This window comes from Trichechus manatus, unplaced genomic scaffold (assembly GCF_000243295.1).
Source record: "Trichechus manatus latirostris isolate Lorelei unplaced genomic scaffold, TriManLat1.0 scaffold00084, whole genome shotgun sequence".
Taxonomy (NCBI): domain Eukaryota; kingdom Metazoa; phylum Chordata; class Mammalia; order Sirenia; family Trichechidae; genus Trichechus; species Trichechus manatus.
In genome coordinates this window covers 2,757,181-2,775,831 of record NW_004444020.1, presented here as the reverse complement: position 1 = coordinate 2,775,831, position 18,651 = coordinate 2,757,181, and the positions used below count along the sequence as shown (strand labels likewise).

Here is an 18,651-nt window from a genome sequence, read left to right as displayed (position 1 = left end):
CCTGTTGTTAATTTCTACCTTGATGGCATTGTGGCCAGAGAAGATACTTTGTATTATCTCAACATTTTGGATCTTGTTGAGAATTGCTCTGTGGCCTAAGATGTGGTCTATTCTGGAGAACATTCCATGTGCATTGGAAAAGAATGTGTACTTTGCAGCTGTTGAGTATAGTGTTCTGTATATGTCTACGAGGTCAAGTTGGCTGATTGTACCCTTTAGGTCTTCTGTATCTTTGTTGAGTTTCTTTCTAGATGTTCTGTCCTTTACCGAGAGTGGTGTGTTGAAGTCTCCTACAATTATTGTGGAACTGTCAATTTCTCTTTTCAGTGCTGTTAGAATTTGTTTTATGTATTTTGGAGCCCTGTCATTGGGTGCGTAGATGTTTATTATGGTTATGTCTTCATGATGGATGGTCCCTTTAATCATTATATAATGTCCTTCTTTGTCTTTTATGGTGGGTTTTGTTTTAAAGTCTATTTTATCTGAGATTAGTATTGCCACTCCTACTCTTTTTTGGTAGCTGTTTGCTTGATATATTTTTTCCATCCTTTGATTTTTATGATTCTATTTTGAGATGACCATTGCATTCCTCAAACTTCAGCTGACGGTAATAATAGGTATACCAATTGCTGTCTAGTCAGTTCCAACTAATGACAACCCATGCATGTCAAAGTAAAACTGTGCTCCATAGGGTTTTCAGTGGCTGGTTTTTCAGAAGTAGATGGCCAAGCCTTTCTTTCAAGGTATGTCTAGGGGGACTCAAACCTCCAACCTTTCATTAGCAGCCGAGCACATTAACCTTTTGCACTATACATATAGATATATAAAAGCAACTCACACACTGGGTAGATGAAGACCTGGTCTTTGGCAATGTAAAAGAGAAAACTCTAGGGGAGTTCCACTCCTGGTGTGGTGGAATAAGCATCTAAGATTGATCTCCCGACAGATAACAATGCTACCAAAAAAAAAAAAAACTACCTTAAGTTTCTGAGGAGTGAACCAAAGGCAAGCTGATTTTGTAGGGAAGTCAAATTTGGAAGAAAAGACAGGAACAAGGTGAGTTTCCCATTTCTCTGGCTTTGGCTTGAGGACATAGTATGCTGTGGGAAAGCTGACACTTCCCTAGAAAATGTGCATCTTTCCATTCTGAGAAACCAGAGGACAGAGTCTTAGGCAGCCACAGCTGTTGGAAGATGAAGGGGGGTATTACCAGAAAGGAGAAAGCTAGAAAAGAGGAGGCCTAGATTTCACATGTAAATTTGGCCCAAGTCTCTGGCTGATTCCTCAACCAAAGTCATGCACAGAGCAGACTCAAAGCACCTTGCGGCTGAAAGAACTAAACTGAAATTTGATCTCCCATCCACCTGAGGGGAGACAGACTTTGCAATTTGACTCCACTGAAGTGATTTATCTGATAAAACAAAAACATCAACACTCTTTGAAGGAATATAACAGAATTTGGAGTCTTCACAACAAAACAATCACAATATCCAGAATACAATCTAAAATTACTCAATAAATTAAGAACCAGGGAAATATAACCGATTTTCAGAGTGACTCAGGTATTGGAATTATCAGACAAGGACTTACAACAGTAATTATAAATTTGCTCAATGAGGTTAAGAAAAATAAAAAGATAAACATCAGAAAACAGATAGAAAGCATTAAAAAAAATGGAAGTTTTAGAACTGAAAAATACAATATCTGAAATAAAAAATTCACTGAAGGGGTTTAATAACATAATTGAGATGACAGAGGAAAGAGTTAATGAACTTGAAGATAGACCAAGAAGAGTTACCCAATTTAAAGAAAAGATTGAAAGAAATAAAGAGAGCCTCAGAGACCTGTGAGACAATGTCAAAAGGTTTAAAATATGTGTAATTGGAGTTCCAGAATACAGAGGCCGGGGGGAGAGAAAGAGAGTGAGAGAGATCACTATTTAAAAGAAGAACAAACTCTAGAAATTCTAATAAACTTCCATTTACTGATATAAACAGTATAATACTGAGTGTATTTAATCTGAATTAAGGTCCTGTAATGCCAATGCACAGACTACAGACTTTTGGAGGCAATGTAAAATATTCTACTTAGACAATATTTCATTTTTCTTACCTATATTTATGAAAATGCTCATATTTTTCTTTTAATAAGAAACAGATTCAGCCTTTTTCAGTTTAATAGCTTCCTATTTGATTTTATTTAAAACAATTGGATTTAGTAATAAGACTATAATGAAAAAACCCAGAAGAGTGGGGAACACAGTTTTGCTCTCTGTCTCATGCATAATATGGACGATAAGTCATGAAGTGGGGGAAAACATGGGGAAGACCTTTTTTTTGTTACTGTGCTTTAGGTGAAGGCTTATAGAACAAACTAGCTTCTCATTAAACAAATAGTGCATATATTGTGATGTTGGTTACAAACCCCACGACATGTCAACACTTTCCCCTTCTCAACCTTGGGTTCCCTATTACCAGCTTTGCTGTCCCCTCCTGCATTCTAGTTCTTGCCCCTGGGCTGGTGTGAGCCTTTAGTCTTGTTTTGCTTTATGGGCCTGTCTAATCTTTGGCTGAAGGGTGAACCTCAGAAGTGACTTCATTACTGAGCTAAAATGTTGTCCGGGAACCATACTCTCAGGGTTTCTCTAGCCTCTTCAGACAGTAAGTCTGTTTTTTTTTTTTTCCTGTGAGTTAGAATTTTGTTCTGCATTTTTCTCCAGCTCTGCCTGGGACCCTCTATTGTGATCCCTGTCAGAGCAGTCAGTGGTGGTAGCCGGGCACCATCTAGTTGTGCTGGTCTCAGTCTGGTGGAGGCTGTGGTGGTTGTGGTCCATTAGTCCTTCGGACTAGTCTTTCCCTTGTGTCTTTGGTTTTCTTCATTCGGGGTGTACAATTTTGTCTAACGTATTTGTTATCTGATTACAGCGTGACCTCTAATGGCCAATTTAATGTTTCCTTTTTGTATTTCCTGTTCCAGTTAGTTAAAAAGCCTCTCCCTTCCTTCCTATTCATAGATTAAATCATACATATGTGTATATGAGTGCATGCTCTGATGATTCTAATGGCTGTGGTCAGGGGAATTCAGTCTTGTCATTCAAACTTTAAGCCAGTTTAAGGTGTTTCCTTGTTCTACCACCAGTGTGGGGATGAATAGTCACCCATCTTGGGCACCCTGTCTTCTTCCCCTTCCCTCCCTTTTTCAGATGAAAACTATTTTAAGTGTTTTTATCAGCGTAAGTGTTTTATCAGGCAGAGTACACATGTAGTGTTTTTGGAGTTATGTATGATCACGTAGAAGAAGTGGGGAATACCCGGCTGCTTATGCGGGAATGGCTCTTACACAGCCAGGTTAAAAGGAGACAGGGAAATAGAGATATGGAAAACATTGCAGTCTTCTTCTCATAATTGACATTTTTTGTTTACAAGATAGTAGGCTAGTTTTTTAATTTTAAAATGTTTTTTAAAATTGATATTTTTTATCCAATTAATATATGGAAACAAATCAGAAAACATATAAGATCAGACTGTTTCCCATCCTTCCAGGGGAAGATTGTTGACAAGGACCTCCTCCAGAGCTGACAGAACTGTACCCTAGAGACAACTCTTCTAACAATTTCCAGTTTTAGTTCTGTAGTTATCACTGTAATTCCAGGTAAAATGCTTTGATCCCTCTTCTGATTTATTCATTTTAAACACTATTTATTGACTCCCCAATTTGAATAATGAAGATTTAGCTCATTTGTATTACAACTGTCTGCCTTTTCTAATGTAGATATTTATTTTAAAATTTTTAATTGATTACTTTTTAAGCTTTAAATCTCTTTAAATCCCTTTCTTCATCCTTGTCTTAGTTATCTAGTGCTGCTATAACAGAAATATCACAAATAGGTGGCTTTAACAGAGAAAAATTTATTCTCTTACAGTCTAGGAAGCTAGAAATCCATATTCAGGGTATCAGCTCCAAGGGAAGGCTTTCTCTTTCTGTTTGCTCTGGAGGAAGGTCATTGTCATCAGTCTTCCCCTGGTCTAGGAGCCTCTCAATGCAGGGACCTTGGGTCCAAAGGACGTGCTGTCTTCCTGGCTCTTGTTTCTTGGTGGTATGAGGTCCCCATATCTCTCTGTTTGCTTCTCTCTTTTATCTCTCAAAAGAGATTGGCTTAAAACACAATCTAATCTTATAGACTGAGTCCTGCCTCATTAAAATAACTGCCACTAATCCCATCTCATTAACATCATACTGAGAGGATTTACAGCACATAGGAAAATCACATCAGATGACAAAATGGTAGACAATCACACAATACTGAAAATCATGGCCTAGCAAAATTGATACACGTTTTTGGGGGACACAGTTCAATCTGTAACAATCCTCATTTAACAGAATCTCTTCAATCTCTATAATGTAAGGATATGAGGGCCCTAACCCCTCCTCTACCTCTCATGTATCCCATCCATAGCCTACCTTGTATCAGCTACAATTTTTACTTTTACATTGTCAGGATTGCTAATATTTATTTTCTGTCTTAGAACCATAATCATGGTTGATCACAGGATGACTCTAAATTTTGTAAACAAACACATAACACTTACCTTACAGAACTATGTAAATATTGTTCAGTGCTAGTCTAAGTCGTATGTTGGATTTTGTGTCCTTCTTTAACTGGTCCAACACAGTATCACCCGGGCCATTCTAAGAATAGTGATTCTAGCATATAGGCCAATTAGAATAGCTTTTCATATACTCTATAATTACTTGACTTCATACCACAATGTCGTCTGTTTTCTGTTTGGACCATGGTTTACTTGTACATTAATATTTTTTTTCTTGGAGTTTCTAATTGTCATTTTTATTTCATTAAATTATTTTCTTTTATAGCTTCATATCCTCCCTCCCTATGCACACACACCTCTAAATTCTGCCTTTCTTTCTATTGCACCCCTTTCTTGGGACCTCTCTCTTGGAATCTTTAGTCTTCCTGTCTAATCTGGATTGATTGCCATTTAGGTGTGCTTCAGTGCAGTTGGAGCCCTGGTGCCACAGTGGTTAAGAACTCTGCTGCTAACCAAAAGCCTGGCAGTTCGAATCCACCAGCACTCCTTGGAAACCCTATGAGGCAGTTCTACTCTGTCCTATAGGGTCGCCGTGAGTCAGAATTGACTCAATGGCAACAGGTTTTGTTTTGGTTTTTTTCAGTGCAGTTACCTGGGACTTCCATATACTGCCTTCCTGGGATCCACTATCTTTTGGGTCTTATGACTTTCCTTTTCTTGATTTATATACTTATTTTGCTAGAGTACATATGTAACTTTTTAAGAAAAGATGCATAATAAGTCAATTCCCTGAGTTCTTGCATTTTTGAACATATATTTATTCTGCCCTCGCAGAAGTTGATATTTTGGATGGTACAGAATTCTAGGTTGAACTCTCCATTTTCATCGAGCATCCTCTGTTAATGTTAAGAAGTCTGATGCCAGTCTAATCCTCATTCCTTTGTAGGTGGCTTATTTTTTCTCTCTGGAAACTTTTAGGATGTTCTTTTTATCTTTGATGTTTTGAAATTTTACAAGCACATATCTAGAGAGAGATTTTACTTGCAAGTCAGTGGACCCTTTAATCTGAAGACTTCTTTTTTCCAGTTTTAGAAAATTTTCTTCTGTATGTTTCTTTAATAAATTCTTCCCCCTTTTTCCCTCTCTTTTCTCTTCCTTGGACTCCTTTTACTCTGATATTGGACCTCTTGCTTTGGCTGTCAGTGCTCTTTGCTCTCTTATTTTCAGTCTCTGACTTTTTTCTCCATTTATGGAAGATTTTCTTTACTTAATTTTTAGTGCTTCTATTGAACTTTTTGCGTTACCAATCATATGTTAATTTCTAAGAGTGTTTTTTCCTTGTTTTTGAATTATTTCTGTTTCATAGCATCCTTTTCTGATTTTATGGCTGCAGTGTGTTTGCCTCTGATTACATTAGCTGGTTTTTGTTGTTTGGTTTAGTTCAGTTTGTTTTTGTTTTTTAGGGACTCTCTGGTTCTTCTTTTATCTTGTTCCTTAGAGTGAGGTTTACAGTTTGTTTATTCTGGTGAGTCATTCTCTTTAATGCTGCAGATTCTTTTCACATGCTAGAGATTCTTAGGTAGCTGATTAAGGTTTTCTCTATTATTAATATAAATAGAGCTCTTTTCCAGCCATGTTTTTCTCCTGAGTAGGAGTTATGTTAGGAAACTCTAGGTGAGGCAGGGCTGGAATTTACTTTAGAGTGGGCAGTTGGGAAGCCAGCTGTCAGGCTATAACCCCTCCCCACCCCCACTCCCCACCCCCACTCCCCACCAAGTATCAGAGTGACTTTATTCAGTTTCTTTGTAACACACTGTATACCTTTCTCCTTGAGGGTAAGTTTCAGATACCTGCCTGTGGGTATGCCAGTTGCTCATTTATAAATCTTTGACATATCCCTCATTTGTAACCCTACTTTTCAGTCATATTTTCTGACTCTTAGGCCAGACCCTTCACCTTTGTATTTCCTCACATCATTTTCTAGGCTCTGGTGTCTTTGTCCATTTTATTGATCAACTTGCCTCTGTTTCCCAGATATTTATTAAAATCTCTTATCTGTTGGTGACCACTAACACCCCCAATCCTCTGCCTCACCTTCTCGGCTTCCTTTTCTGATATGCCTTCATTTTTATTTCAATGGTATCTCTGGGTGGAGAGAGTGGGGACATATATTTCTGCCATCTCGAATCTCTCCAAGTTGGTTTTAAAAGTGTTACCAATTTGGTTTCCATTCTGAACTTTATGAAATTCTAAATAGTTTCCATTGTATCTTCTCTGTTTGTTTAGTATCTCTTCAGACTGAAGGCTCTACAAGAGCTATAGTTATGTATTCTATTTTGTTTGTTTCTTCTATAGAGCCAGATATGCAAGTGTAAGGAGTTTCAAAATTTCAAATTTAAGTGTTAGTGTTTAAAGTAGATCTTTTCTCTTTAACTTTACTCTTCTATCTTCTCTTCGGTGTCTTTACCTCTGCTTACTTTGGCCTCTGATTCTTACCTAATCATCTTTGTGCTGGGACTGTTTCTTCACTCTTTTCCCAATCCTCTCTCAGTCTCAGGAGTTAAGGTATCTCTTTTCTCTGGGTCCTGCCTCCCTAACTCCTCATGTTCACTCTTACGTGAGCTGTTTCCCAACATTTTCACACACTACCCATATTTCTCCTTTATATCCCTGCTGCACGTTTATGTTTCCCAGGAATTCTCTTTAACTAGCTTTAGAGATTCAACAGTTTTCAACTCAAGGTCAGTCTTGCTTCATCCCTATGCCAATCCCTTCCTCTCCTCATATTATTTTGAAATAAATCCCAGACACCATATCATTTCCTTGATAAATATTTCAGTATGCATCTCAATAAGGGCTTTTTTAAAAATAAAACCACAATACCATTAGCACACCTAAAATTCCTTAATGTCATTACTTATCCAGTAAGTATTCAACTTTCTAATTGTTTTGTAATTGCCAATTTTTTTTACAGTTCATTTGTTTAAATTGTTGTTGTTGTTAGGTGCCATTGTTCAAATTAGGATCCAAATAAGGTCTAAAAACTACTGTTGGTTGATAAGCCTTTCTTAAGAGTCTTTTAATCCATAAGATCCCCTTCCATCTCTCTTTTTCTTTCTATTACAGTTTAATTTGTAAGGAAACTGAATTGTTGGTTTTGTAGATTTTCCACAGTCTGGTTTTTACCTCCTTGCAGTGTCCGTTAATGTGCTCTGTGGAGCTTATTCTTTAAACACTTGGGATTTCATGGTGTTATTCAACTATTTAATATAATTCCTAACATTTCTCATTGAATCTTCATGTGTTTCAAATTTCTTGAAACCACTTTTTATAAGAAATTAAAAAAAAAACGACTGATAACTTAAGGCCTTGAACAAATATGCTTAACTTAATCTGATCCAGTTGTTTATGGCCTTGTAATTGAAAAGCCAGTTAAATGATATTTTCCCTGAGGGACCAGGTGGTGAGATTTACTGGTGAAAATGAAATGTATTTTTGCAAGAAGGCCCCTTTGGGGGACTGCCACAGATCCCCAAACTGTGATAAAATAAAAGTTTGAATTAAAGTGAGAGTAACAGAATATTTTAAAATTTCTGACTCTTAATAATAAGAACCTGGGCTTACTGAAGATGAGTTCAGAGCCTCATATATGCAGACATCTCCAGGTACCCTTTTCAGCTGCTCCATGTGTAACAGGGGTGAATGACATAGTCTGGGATAGGTATGAAAAACCAAAACCAAACCCATTTGCCACTTTGCCCTAGTGGCACAGTGGTTAAGCGCTCAGCTGCTAACCAAGAGGTCGGCGGTTTGAACCCACCAGCTACTCCATGGGAGAAAGATGTGGCAGTTTGCTTCCATAAATATTTATAGCCTTGGAAACACTTTGGGGGCAGTTCTGCTTTGTCATGTAGGTTCACTATGAGTCAGGATAGGTGCAGAGAATCCTCAAGCAAATTCACCCTCACCCAGCTCCCTTTCTTGGGAAATTAGGTTTTTTTCAGCCACTGGTTGAGAAATAAATAGCATATGAATTTTAGTGCCTTCTTGTCCATGTGTCAGAAAATATGAGACCTACACAGGAGGAAATACTTTACAAGAATTTCACCACCTTTTTAGCATGGTTGATATCTGAAATGGTTTGAATGTGAGAGCCTTCATTTTATCTTAAGGATGGCAGCTGCTACATGACTTCTGTGACTTCTGGTTATTTTTGTGCAGCAGCTCTCATTGATGGCAGTTTGTTCTTGGCCTTGCCTAGTCATTTTGTCTTGAGTGAGGTTCGGTTTTGTATATAAGCATTATGTTTTTTTTGTAACAAATCAAGAATTTTTCTCTTTATTTGTTATTTGCCGGGAATCAATTTGGAAAGCTTAGAAACTTCAGGGTGAAATGTCAGACTAGAAGTTTCCTTTTATGATGTATTCTCATTTTTCCCCTGTTTTAGGAGTTGGAAGTCCAACTTGCAAAATTGCAATTGTTATGGGAAGAACTGAAAATTCTTCTGAGTCCAGGTAGTAAAACAATACTGATTGAGAAGTCTATGTAGGAATACGGGTTAATCTTTCTCTCTATCTACTTAATTTAGTTAAAATGCAATGTTTGGACTCACAAATCATAATGATATGGAGTCTATTGTGAAATTAAATGTCACATTCATATTTCACAGTTATTTTGCTGAAAAATGTATTTGGAAGACATTTTAGGGAGTGTTTCTGTGCATTCTTTGCTGTGGAATTTCCTGCATTAAAAAATATTGCTGTATTCTTAAAGCTGTTTGGGACAGATTATAGGACGTATAAAATTTTTCTATAGTGTCTATAGTAATTAAATGACTAGATGTCTAGGTAAAAAGCGGTGGTCTTAAATGTTTAATTTCAGTTCCCAGTTGCCAACGTTGAGCAATCAAGAGAAGCCTCTGTCAAACAACTTTCACTTATCTGCAAATCACTGTTATTGTTCCAGATCACAGCCTGTCTCAGGCTGTGCTCAGTGTATGTCTTTTAGATGCCTCCCATTTCAGGCATCACTGCTTATGTGATAACGCCAAAAAAGAAAATTGCAACTCCACCTAACATCTGTTTTATTTTTCCTCTTAGTAGACTTTTCCTAACATGTTTTTCTTTTGATTAGACACAAACAACACAGCATGATTCTTGTTCCAATCAACACACCTGGAGTAGAAGTAATAAGGCCTTTGTCAGTTTTTGGCTACATGGGTAAGTACTCGATAAACATGTCCACACATTAGCAAGCATTGAAAGGAATTGAAGGGATCGATAGCATTTTAATGTATGAGATGTGTTCTTAGAAATCACTTTGGCCCTGACAAATGTCTTAATATAAATGCTGGTGGAGTTCAGAATAAGGCAAGTAAAATAAGAGGTAGTGTATCACTTTACCTCATTTTATTTATTTTTTTGGAAAGGCAGATTGTATTCAAGGAATAGCAACTCTGCCAGTCTTCTCTCTGTCATCTGTGAGAATGGATTAATGAAATAGACATAGATAAATGCAATTCAGAAATCCACATGGAAATTCATTTTTGTTTCCAAGTTTAGCTTTCTTAATTAGTCAACCTATAAAAACTGTTAATAAGTAGTCAGTTTTGACATGTTTGAATATAAAACTATAAAACTTGAATATAAAACCTTCTTTCTGTCCTTGGGTGGAGCTGCTAAGAAGGAAAGACACTTCACTTGTATATGCTGCCACCCACCCTGTGCACATGTCCATTGTATCCAGGCTACTCATGTCACTCACTCAGTAGGTATTTACTGAGTGCTGAACACTGTTCTAGGTGTTTGAAATACACCAGCAGATAGAATAGGCTAAGACTCCTGCCCTCATGGAGCTTACATGCTGGTGAAAGGAGAGAGGCAATAACTAACCCAGAACCAAACCTGTTGCCGTTGAGTTGATTCCAACTCATAGCGACCCCATAGGACAGGGTAGAACTGCCTCATAGGGTTTCCAAGGCTGAAATCTTTACGGAAGCAGACTGCCACATGTTTCTCCTGCAGAACAAGTGGTAGGTTTGAACCTCTCACCTTTCGGTTAGCAGCCATGCATTAACCACTGCACCACCAGGGCTCCTTAGGCAATAACTACAGATGTATAAATAAGTAGATTATATAGCATGTTAGAAGGTGATAAATGTTATGAAAAAAGTTGATTGCACTTCAGGTTCTGTGGTGACCCTGGCTTTCTTTATGGTTGAATATGGCTGATGAAAATGCCCAATAGCAGGGACAAGACTTGAAGTTTATAGAACATTTGACATCATCACCTTCTGTAGGATGCAACAGATGTAGTCACAGGTTAAGCGTGGTGGCAAGACGGGGATGAACAAGCTCACTAGAGCAAATTGTTCATGGGGACGTGTTGGATTGCAGAGCCATGCCCTTGAAAGACCCCCAAAATGGGTTTAAATTATATGTTGGCTGCAAATACCCTCCATCACAAAGCCTGTGTTTGAATTTTCAGTCTGACAAATCCACCAGCGCTTATGCCCAAGGCCAAAAGAAACAGTGTGGAGAAGGTTGATTATTCATGTCTAGTGACGGGAAAAGGGTGTGAGGTTATCTCCACAACTTGGCAAGGAGGAAGTATGATGCAAGGCAAATGCATGAATGTGTTCTCAGTCTCTATCTTAGGCTGAGTTCTCTAGAGAAGCAAAACCAGTAAAGCATATAAATATATAGGGAGAAAGATTTATATCAAGGAAATGGCTCATGCAGTTTTAGAGGTTGGAACACCCCAAGTCTGTGGGTCAGGCTGGAGGCTCCTTCTAATTCAGGGAGAGGCTGGTAGCCACAGGGGCTTATGAACCCAAGATCAGCAGGTCAGACAGCAGAGCTCTGGCTCACAGACTGTGAAGACCAATGAATCCCAAGATCGCCAGGCAAGACGACAGGTGAGTTGCTAGCTCAAGTCCCAAGAACCAGAGGTCAGACAAACAGGAGCCAGCTGCAGGATCCAGAGTGAGCAAAAGCCCATGAGCCCTGCCAGAGGGTCCACCTATGTTGAATGCATGCCATACTCCTAAGGAAACTGTCTTTTAACTGATTGGCTACTCACAGCAGATCCCATCATGAAGGTGATCACATTATATCAGATTTTATCATGGAGGTGATCATATCATTATATGACTGCCAAACTACATTACAACTGCCAAACCACTGAGAATCATGGCCCAGCCAAGTTGACATACAACCGTAACAATCACAGTCTCCGTAATTCAAATGTCAGAGCGTTTTCAAGAGGTGAACACATGGTGGAACAAGCCTAGACTGGGAGTAATCATACCTGCAGGCCTAGTCTCTGCTTCATCACTAATGCTGATCCTGCTCCATCCCCTTGAGCAGCTCTTCTCATCTTTGGGCACAGGTTTTCGCAATGATAAAATGAGAAACTTGAATCACATTACTCACTTTCAATTTTTGAATCATTAAAACTTTTTTTTTTCCCCAAGCAAAATTTTATTGGAAGCCTATAGGGTCACTATAAGTCAGAATCAACTCGATGGCACCTAACAAGAACAACAATATATAAAAGATTTCCAAGAAGAAACAATAATAAAATAATGTAGTTGGAGCTGTGGAGCCCAGTCTTCCTTTTTTCATAGCACTAGGACTTTAGAGAATGGATTTGAAAACCTCTAGATCAAAGGATGTCTAAGATCTTTTCCAAACTGAACAGTTGATGAGTTTTCTGGGCTGCTGGGTGCTAGGGTCTCAGGGCTAAGGTCTACCTAGAAATGTCCGTGATACCCAGGGACTTCTAAATCTTACCTTCTTTGAATGATTTCACTTAATCAGATTAATTATGTGTGGCTAATTCTTTTGTCAACACATTTTGCTTCTTAAAATTTTATTTTCTAATTTATAGATAATTTTCATGGAGGACATTTTGAGGTCCATTTTAATCAAGTGCGAGTTCCTGTCACCAATTTAATACTAGGTAAGATAAGTTTGGAAGAATTATTCTCCTGAATTGTGGATTAAAATATTTTTAGGCCTTAATCTGAAAAAGATATGCAGCCTACTTTAGTTTAGGTACTTCTCATTTACTCTATTTATCAAGGAAAAAAATTTCTATTTTGTAGATTTCCTTCCATAAAATAATAAGGTTTTATTTAAGTTTTGGATGTGTTTTTGTATAGCACATCAATTGAGAACATAGCTAAATAAAAAATCATGCAATTCAGGGAAACACGCTTTTTCCTAAAACATGATCTCTCAAGCAGGCCTCTATTTATTTTAAGAAAACTTCATTTTCTGAATTCAAGTCCTTTATACAAGTTGAGAGCATAAAATAACTTTGACATTGTATGGCTGGAAGGACTCCACCCTCCTGCTTATTGGAATCCTACCTGACTTTCAAAGAATATTCTATATGTCCTCTCTTGCCAGGGAGGTTTTTGTGTTCCTTACCCCATTCAGACTCATCTATCAACTCAATAAGCTCCTGATACCTGCCAGACCCTAAGGTTACAGTGGGGAACAGACAATCTCTCCTTCCTTTGTCTTTCTTGGTCTCTCTCTATAGCCCTTCTCCCTAGCATCCTTGCCCCAACTTCTGGATTTTAAACTCCTGAGTGTCCGGAACGGTGGCTTGCCCACCTTTGTAACTACTGTGACACTAATACAGTAGCTTATGCATAGTAGGTACCCAAGAGATAGTTTTGGATTTGGTTGATATGTTTATTGATGGTGGTTTAAAAATCATAGCAATCAAAATTCCCATATATGTATAATGAGCCTTATTTTAGAACTGACTTCTTCCCTGCCAGAATGTGATTTTTATTGAGGGCAGCTCAACATTTTCCTAGGATTTGTGTAAATAACAACAGGAATGGGCCATGGCTTTCTCATGCCCTCCTTTCTTTCATAGGTGAAGGAAGGGGATTTGAAATTGCCCAAGGCCGCCTTGGACCTGGCAGAATCCACCACTGCATGAGAACAGTAGGTTTGGCTGAACGTGTTCTGCAGATCATGTGTGAACGTGCAACACAGCGGGTGACCTTTAAGAAGAAACTATCTGCACATGTAAGGACAATTAATTTTTTAAATTTATTGTAGCCCAATTCACCACACTAACCTTGAACAAAAACAATATTACTTGGTCATAAAGAGATTTACTGTACATGAACGAGGTGATTCTTTTCCACAAAATGTTATGTCTGTATTTAAATATAGTCTGATGAGAGGTGTTTATCTTGTGAAAGATGAAATAGTTCCTAAAGAGCTTCATTACCTCAGCACACAGAGCGTGGCCAATTTCTTCAACTTTCCCAGACTAATTCTCTAGAGAACCTGGTACATTAGCACTCTCCATGGACATGGAGACAGATGTCAGAATAAAGCAGGACTGGATTTGTCATTTGGCTTTCCAGGAGGAATTAGGACAGATAAGGATAGGGTAGTAGATGGCATGGGAAAACAGCCTAAAGCTCAGTGGGAGGAGAAACGTTCCGATAGTTCTAAAAATGGAGTGAACTGCTTCAGGAGGACATGAGTTCTCTGTCACTGGAGAGACACAAGTAGAAGTGACAGCAACATTTGGTGGGACTTTCCATGATTTTTTGAATTTTCATCTATAAATTTTATTCTTCTGAGTCTGTTGTTTACAAAGTGCTATAAACAATATAGTTACATAGACAACGTAATCAAAATTAGGAGATATTTATTAAGAGGATAAAGATGGTATCGTCTGAGATTTCCTTGAGGATCTTAAGTGAACTAGAATGTCCAAATCTTCTCCCAAAAAGTTCTTCTAGATTTTAAGAAGGCAAGAAAAATTATATTCAAATAGTTAATACTTACTATTGCTAACATGTTAACATGAGGTCAGATTTATGGGGATATAATTGTATTTGCTAGATGTGTATATTTTAGTACATTGGGCTCCTTGTAAAATACATTTGTGACTGTTTTATAAAATTTGAGGTATATTTTTTATCTTAAATTCTTATAGGCTTATCTTCCTTTTTGTGACATTCAGCATAAAAACCATTGCTGTCAAGTCTGGTCCAACTCAGCGACCCTACAGGACAGAGTAGAACTGCCCCATAGGGTTTCCGAGGAGCAGCTGGTGGATTCGAACTGGTGACCTTTTGGTTAGCAACCTGAGCTCTTAACCACTGCACCACCAGGGCTCCATTATTCAGCATATCTGTGATTTATTTGCAACATTTTTCTTCTAGAAAAATACAGCCTGCTTTATGGCACCGCAGATAGGAATAATTTGTGGGGAACTCCTTTAATATGCAACAAAGGCAAACGTTCAGCTTTTACTGTGTGAGGAAATAAGAAGATGCGAACATTTGGGGCATGGATACAGCCCATGCTGCTGCTGGAGTAGGGTTAAACAGTTACTCATGGCACCAACTATCACTGCCTACCCTTTTCTCTTTTCAAGATTGCCAGCCACACCCTGCAGGAGGGTGACAGTAGGACACAGTAAGTTGAGGGACAGGCATCTTGACACGTAGAAGCATTCTGCCTAAGTGCAGCTGTCATGAGTAATGTTTCAGGCCATGCTGGATGACAGTTATTTTCCGGGAAATTTCCCTCCTGCCTTTTAAAATTAGTGTATCATGGAGAACAAGCCTGGGCTTTTCATACATAGGCCTGTCCTCACGGGAAACTTCTTGCATCTGGCACAAAGGAAATGATTTGGCAGAAGCAAAAGAGATATATGAGCATGTCATGAACAAAAATCTGGGCCAGGTTTTTGTGTTCTTTTTTTTTTTTTTAAATTCAGTGAAAGTAACATTCCATTTCCCTGAAATGGCAGACTCCTTCCAGCTGCCTCATAAACTGCTCCAGGCTCTGAAGCAAAAGGTTCTAGATCCAAGTTTCATCTTAATAATTAAATGTGGCAGTCCCCTAGAGCACTCAGTTTACACCCACTTAACGCTTTTCAGTCCATAGAAACCCAGCTAAGAACACTTTCCTTTATTCTAAAACTGAGAAGTAAATGCATTTTGGGTCTGTTCATGCAGTTATCATTACCCAATCTACAGCCAGCAAAAACAAGACTCATTCTGCTGGCAGCATGTTTGGAGTTGTTCTTTCAGAGCCCCGCATCACCCTGCAGGACAGTGCTGTCCAGTAGAAACATATTGTAGCCACAAATGTAATTTTAAATTTTCTAGTGTCCATATTTTAAAAAGTCAAAAGAAATAGGTGAAATTAATGTTAATAATATATTTTATTTAACCCAAAATATTTAAAACGTTTTCACTTCAATATGAAACCAATATAAAAATGTTACCGAGATATTTTATTTTTTATGCTGATTATTTGATATTGAATGTGCATTCTACACTTATAGTACATCTCAATTCAGACTAGGCATATTTCAAATGCTCAGTAGGCACATGTGGTTAATGATTATCATATTGAACATCACTGCTCTATCAAAATTCTGATCAAACATCTGCCCGTTGAAGAAGTGTACAAACGTGACCTAGCATAAAAAATGGCTGTGGCTGGAATCTGAGCACTGTAATTGTCTGTTGGTCAACCTTATATTAACAAACATTATTCTCCATTGTAAACACCAGTTCTATGTTTAGAACTAGGAACCGAAAATCCCATTACGGCCAACTGGAAGCACTAGTCATGCCCCCTGGGTTTCACTGCTGGATTCTGAGTGTTTAGTTGCTTGTGGGATTTATGGTAAAGTTTGGTCTCCATATTCTTCCACTTGTCTCCCCCACTTCTCTTCCAAGTTTTGGCCAGTGGAAAAAACTCAGAGAATGTTCATTAAGACAAATTTTTTAAAGTACTGTCTTTGTCATCTAGTGCTGCTGTAACAAATACCATAAGCAGATGGCTTTAACAAACAAATTTATTCTCTCACAGTCGAGGAGGCTGGAAGTCTGAATTCAGGGAGCTAGCTCCAGGGGGGAAGGTTTTCTCTCTGTGTCGGCTCTGGGGTAAGATCCTTGTCATCAGTCTTTCCCTGGTCTAGGAACTTCTCAGCACAGGAACCTCAAGTCCAAAGGACATACTCTGCTCCCGGCACTGCTTTCTTGGTGGTATGTCCTTTGAGGTCCCCACGTCTCTCGTCTCTCTGCTCGCCTCTCTCTTTTGTATCTCAAAAGAGATTGACTTAAGACACAACCTTATCTTGTAGATGGAGTCCTGACTCATTAACATAACTACCGCTAATCCCCCCTCATTAACATCATAAAACAACAAAAAACCAAAGCCATGGCCATCAAGTCAATTCTAACTCATAGCAGCCCTGTAGGACAGAGTAGAACTGCCCCATAGCATTTCCAGGGAGCAGCTGGTGGATTTGAACTGCCAACCTTTTGGTTAGCAGCCGAGCTCTTACCCATTGCGCCACCAGGGCTCCAAACCAAACCTGTTGCTGAGTCAATTCCAACTCATAACGACGCTATAGGACAGAGTAGAACTGCCCCGTAGGGTTTCCAAGGAGCAGCTGGTGGATTCGAACTGCCAATCTTTTTGGTTAGCAGCCAAGCTGTTAACCACTATGCCACCAGGGCTTCATTAGTATTAATATCATAGAGGTAGGATTTATAACACATAGGAAAATCACATCAGATGACAAAATGGTAGACAATTATGGACTGACTAACCAAGTTGACACACATTTTTTGGGGGGGACCCAATTCAATCCATAAGAAGTATTAATTTTTAAAAAATTAAACCTTTTATTTTGAGATATTGTGACGATGGCACAGGACTGGGCATTGTTTCATTCTGTTGTACATAGGGCTGCTATGAGTTGGAAATGACTTCAACAGCACCTAACAACAGCATTTTGAGTTGGATTTTGAGATAATTTGTATCTCACGTGCAAATGCAAATATAAACTCACAAGCAGATGTAAGCAATAATTGGTGAAATAATACAGAAAGATCCCTTGTACCTTTTAATCACTTTCCCCCAATGGTAACATCCTGCTAAACTATACTACAATGTAACAACCAGGATATTGTCGCTGATACAGTCAAGATACAGAACATTTCCATCACCAAAGGATCTCTTATGTTGTTGTTCTTTTATAGCCACTCCCACTTCTCACCCACTCCCACCCACATCTGAACTTCTGGCAACCACTAATCTGTTTTACATTTCTATAATTTTGTCATTTCAAGAACGTTATAGAAATGGAATCCTACATTCTATAACCTTTGGGGATTGGCCTTTTTTACTCAGCATAATTCTCTGCATATTCATCCAGGGTTTTCGTGTATCAATAGTTTGTTCCTTTTTATTGCTGAGTATTAGTCCATGGATATACTACAGTTTGTTTAACCATTCACCCACTGAGGAACGTCTGAGTTGTTTCCAGTTTGGGGCTGCTACAAATAAAGCTGCTATAAACATTTTATAAGAGTGCAACTGCTGGGTCATATGGTAGTTGCAATATTTAGGTGTTTAAGAAGCTGCCGAACTATTTTTCCAGAATGGCTATTCCATTACATTCTCACCAACAATGTATGAGTGATCCAGTTTTTCTGTATCCCTGCCAGCGTTTGGTGTTGTATTTTTTTTTTTTTTTTTAGCCATTCTAATAGGTGTGTAATGATAGCTTGTTGTGGTTTTAATATGCATTTCGCTAATGGCTTATCATGCTAAACATCTTTTCATGTGCTTACTTGCATCTGTATGTCCTCTTTGGTGGAATGTTTCTTCATGTCTTTTGCCCATCTTCTGTTTAGATTGTCTATTTTTTACTGTTGAATTTTGAGAATTCTTTATGTATTCTAGATATTGTTCTTTGTATGCAGTTTGCAAATATTTTCTCCCACACTGTAGCTTGTCTTTTCATCCTCTTAACAGGGTCTTTTGCAGAGCAAAAGTGTTTAATTTTTTTTTAATTGTAGTGTAGATGAAGGTTTAGAGAACAAATAGTTTCGCATTAAACAGTACACATACTGTTTTTTGACAATGTATAACAACCCCACAACATGTCAACACTATCCCTTCTCAACCTTGGATTCCCTATTACCAGCTTTCCAGTCCCCTCCTCCCTTCTAGTCCTTGTCCCTTGACTGTTGTGCCCCATTAGTCTTGTTTTGTTTTATGGGGCTGTCTAATCTTTGGCTGAACCA

General features: G+C 38.3%; 1 protein-coding gene across 3 annotated transcripts in view; it reads left to right on the top strand.

The window, feature by feature from the left end:
- The window catches only part of ACAD11 (acyl-CoA dehydrogenase family member 11), a 125,116-nt gene that overhangs the window by 88,135 nt on the left and 18,330 nt on the right, over positions 1 to 18,651 (top strand). For all 3 annotated transcript variants that reach the window (XM_004381406.2, XM_023735952.1, XM_023735954.1), the window contains 4 exons: positions 8,998 to 9,064; positions 9,684 to 9,769; positions 12,441 to 12,512; positions 13,446 to 13,600. In XM_004381406.2, the coding sequence (XP_004381463.1) occupies positions 8,998 to 9,064; positions 9,684 to 9,769; positions 12,441 to 12,512; positions 13,446 to 13,600 (380 nt within the window). The remainder of the gene's footprint in view (positions 1 to 8,997; positions 9,065 to 9,683; positions 9,770 to 12,440; positions 12,513 to 13,445; positions 13,601 to 18,651) is intronic.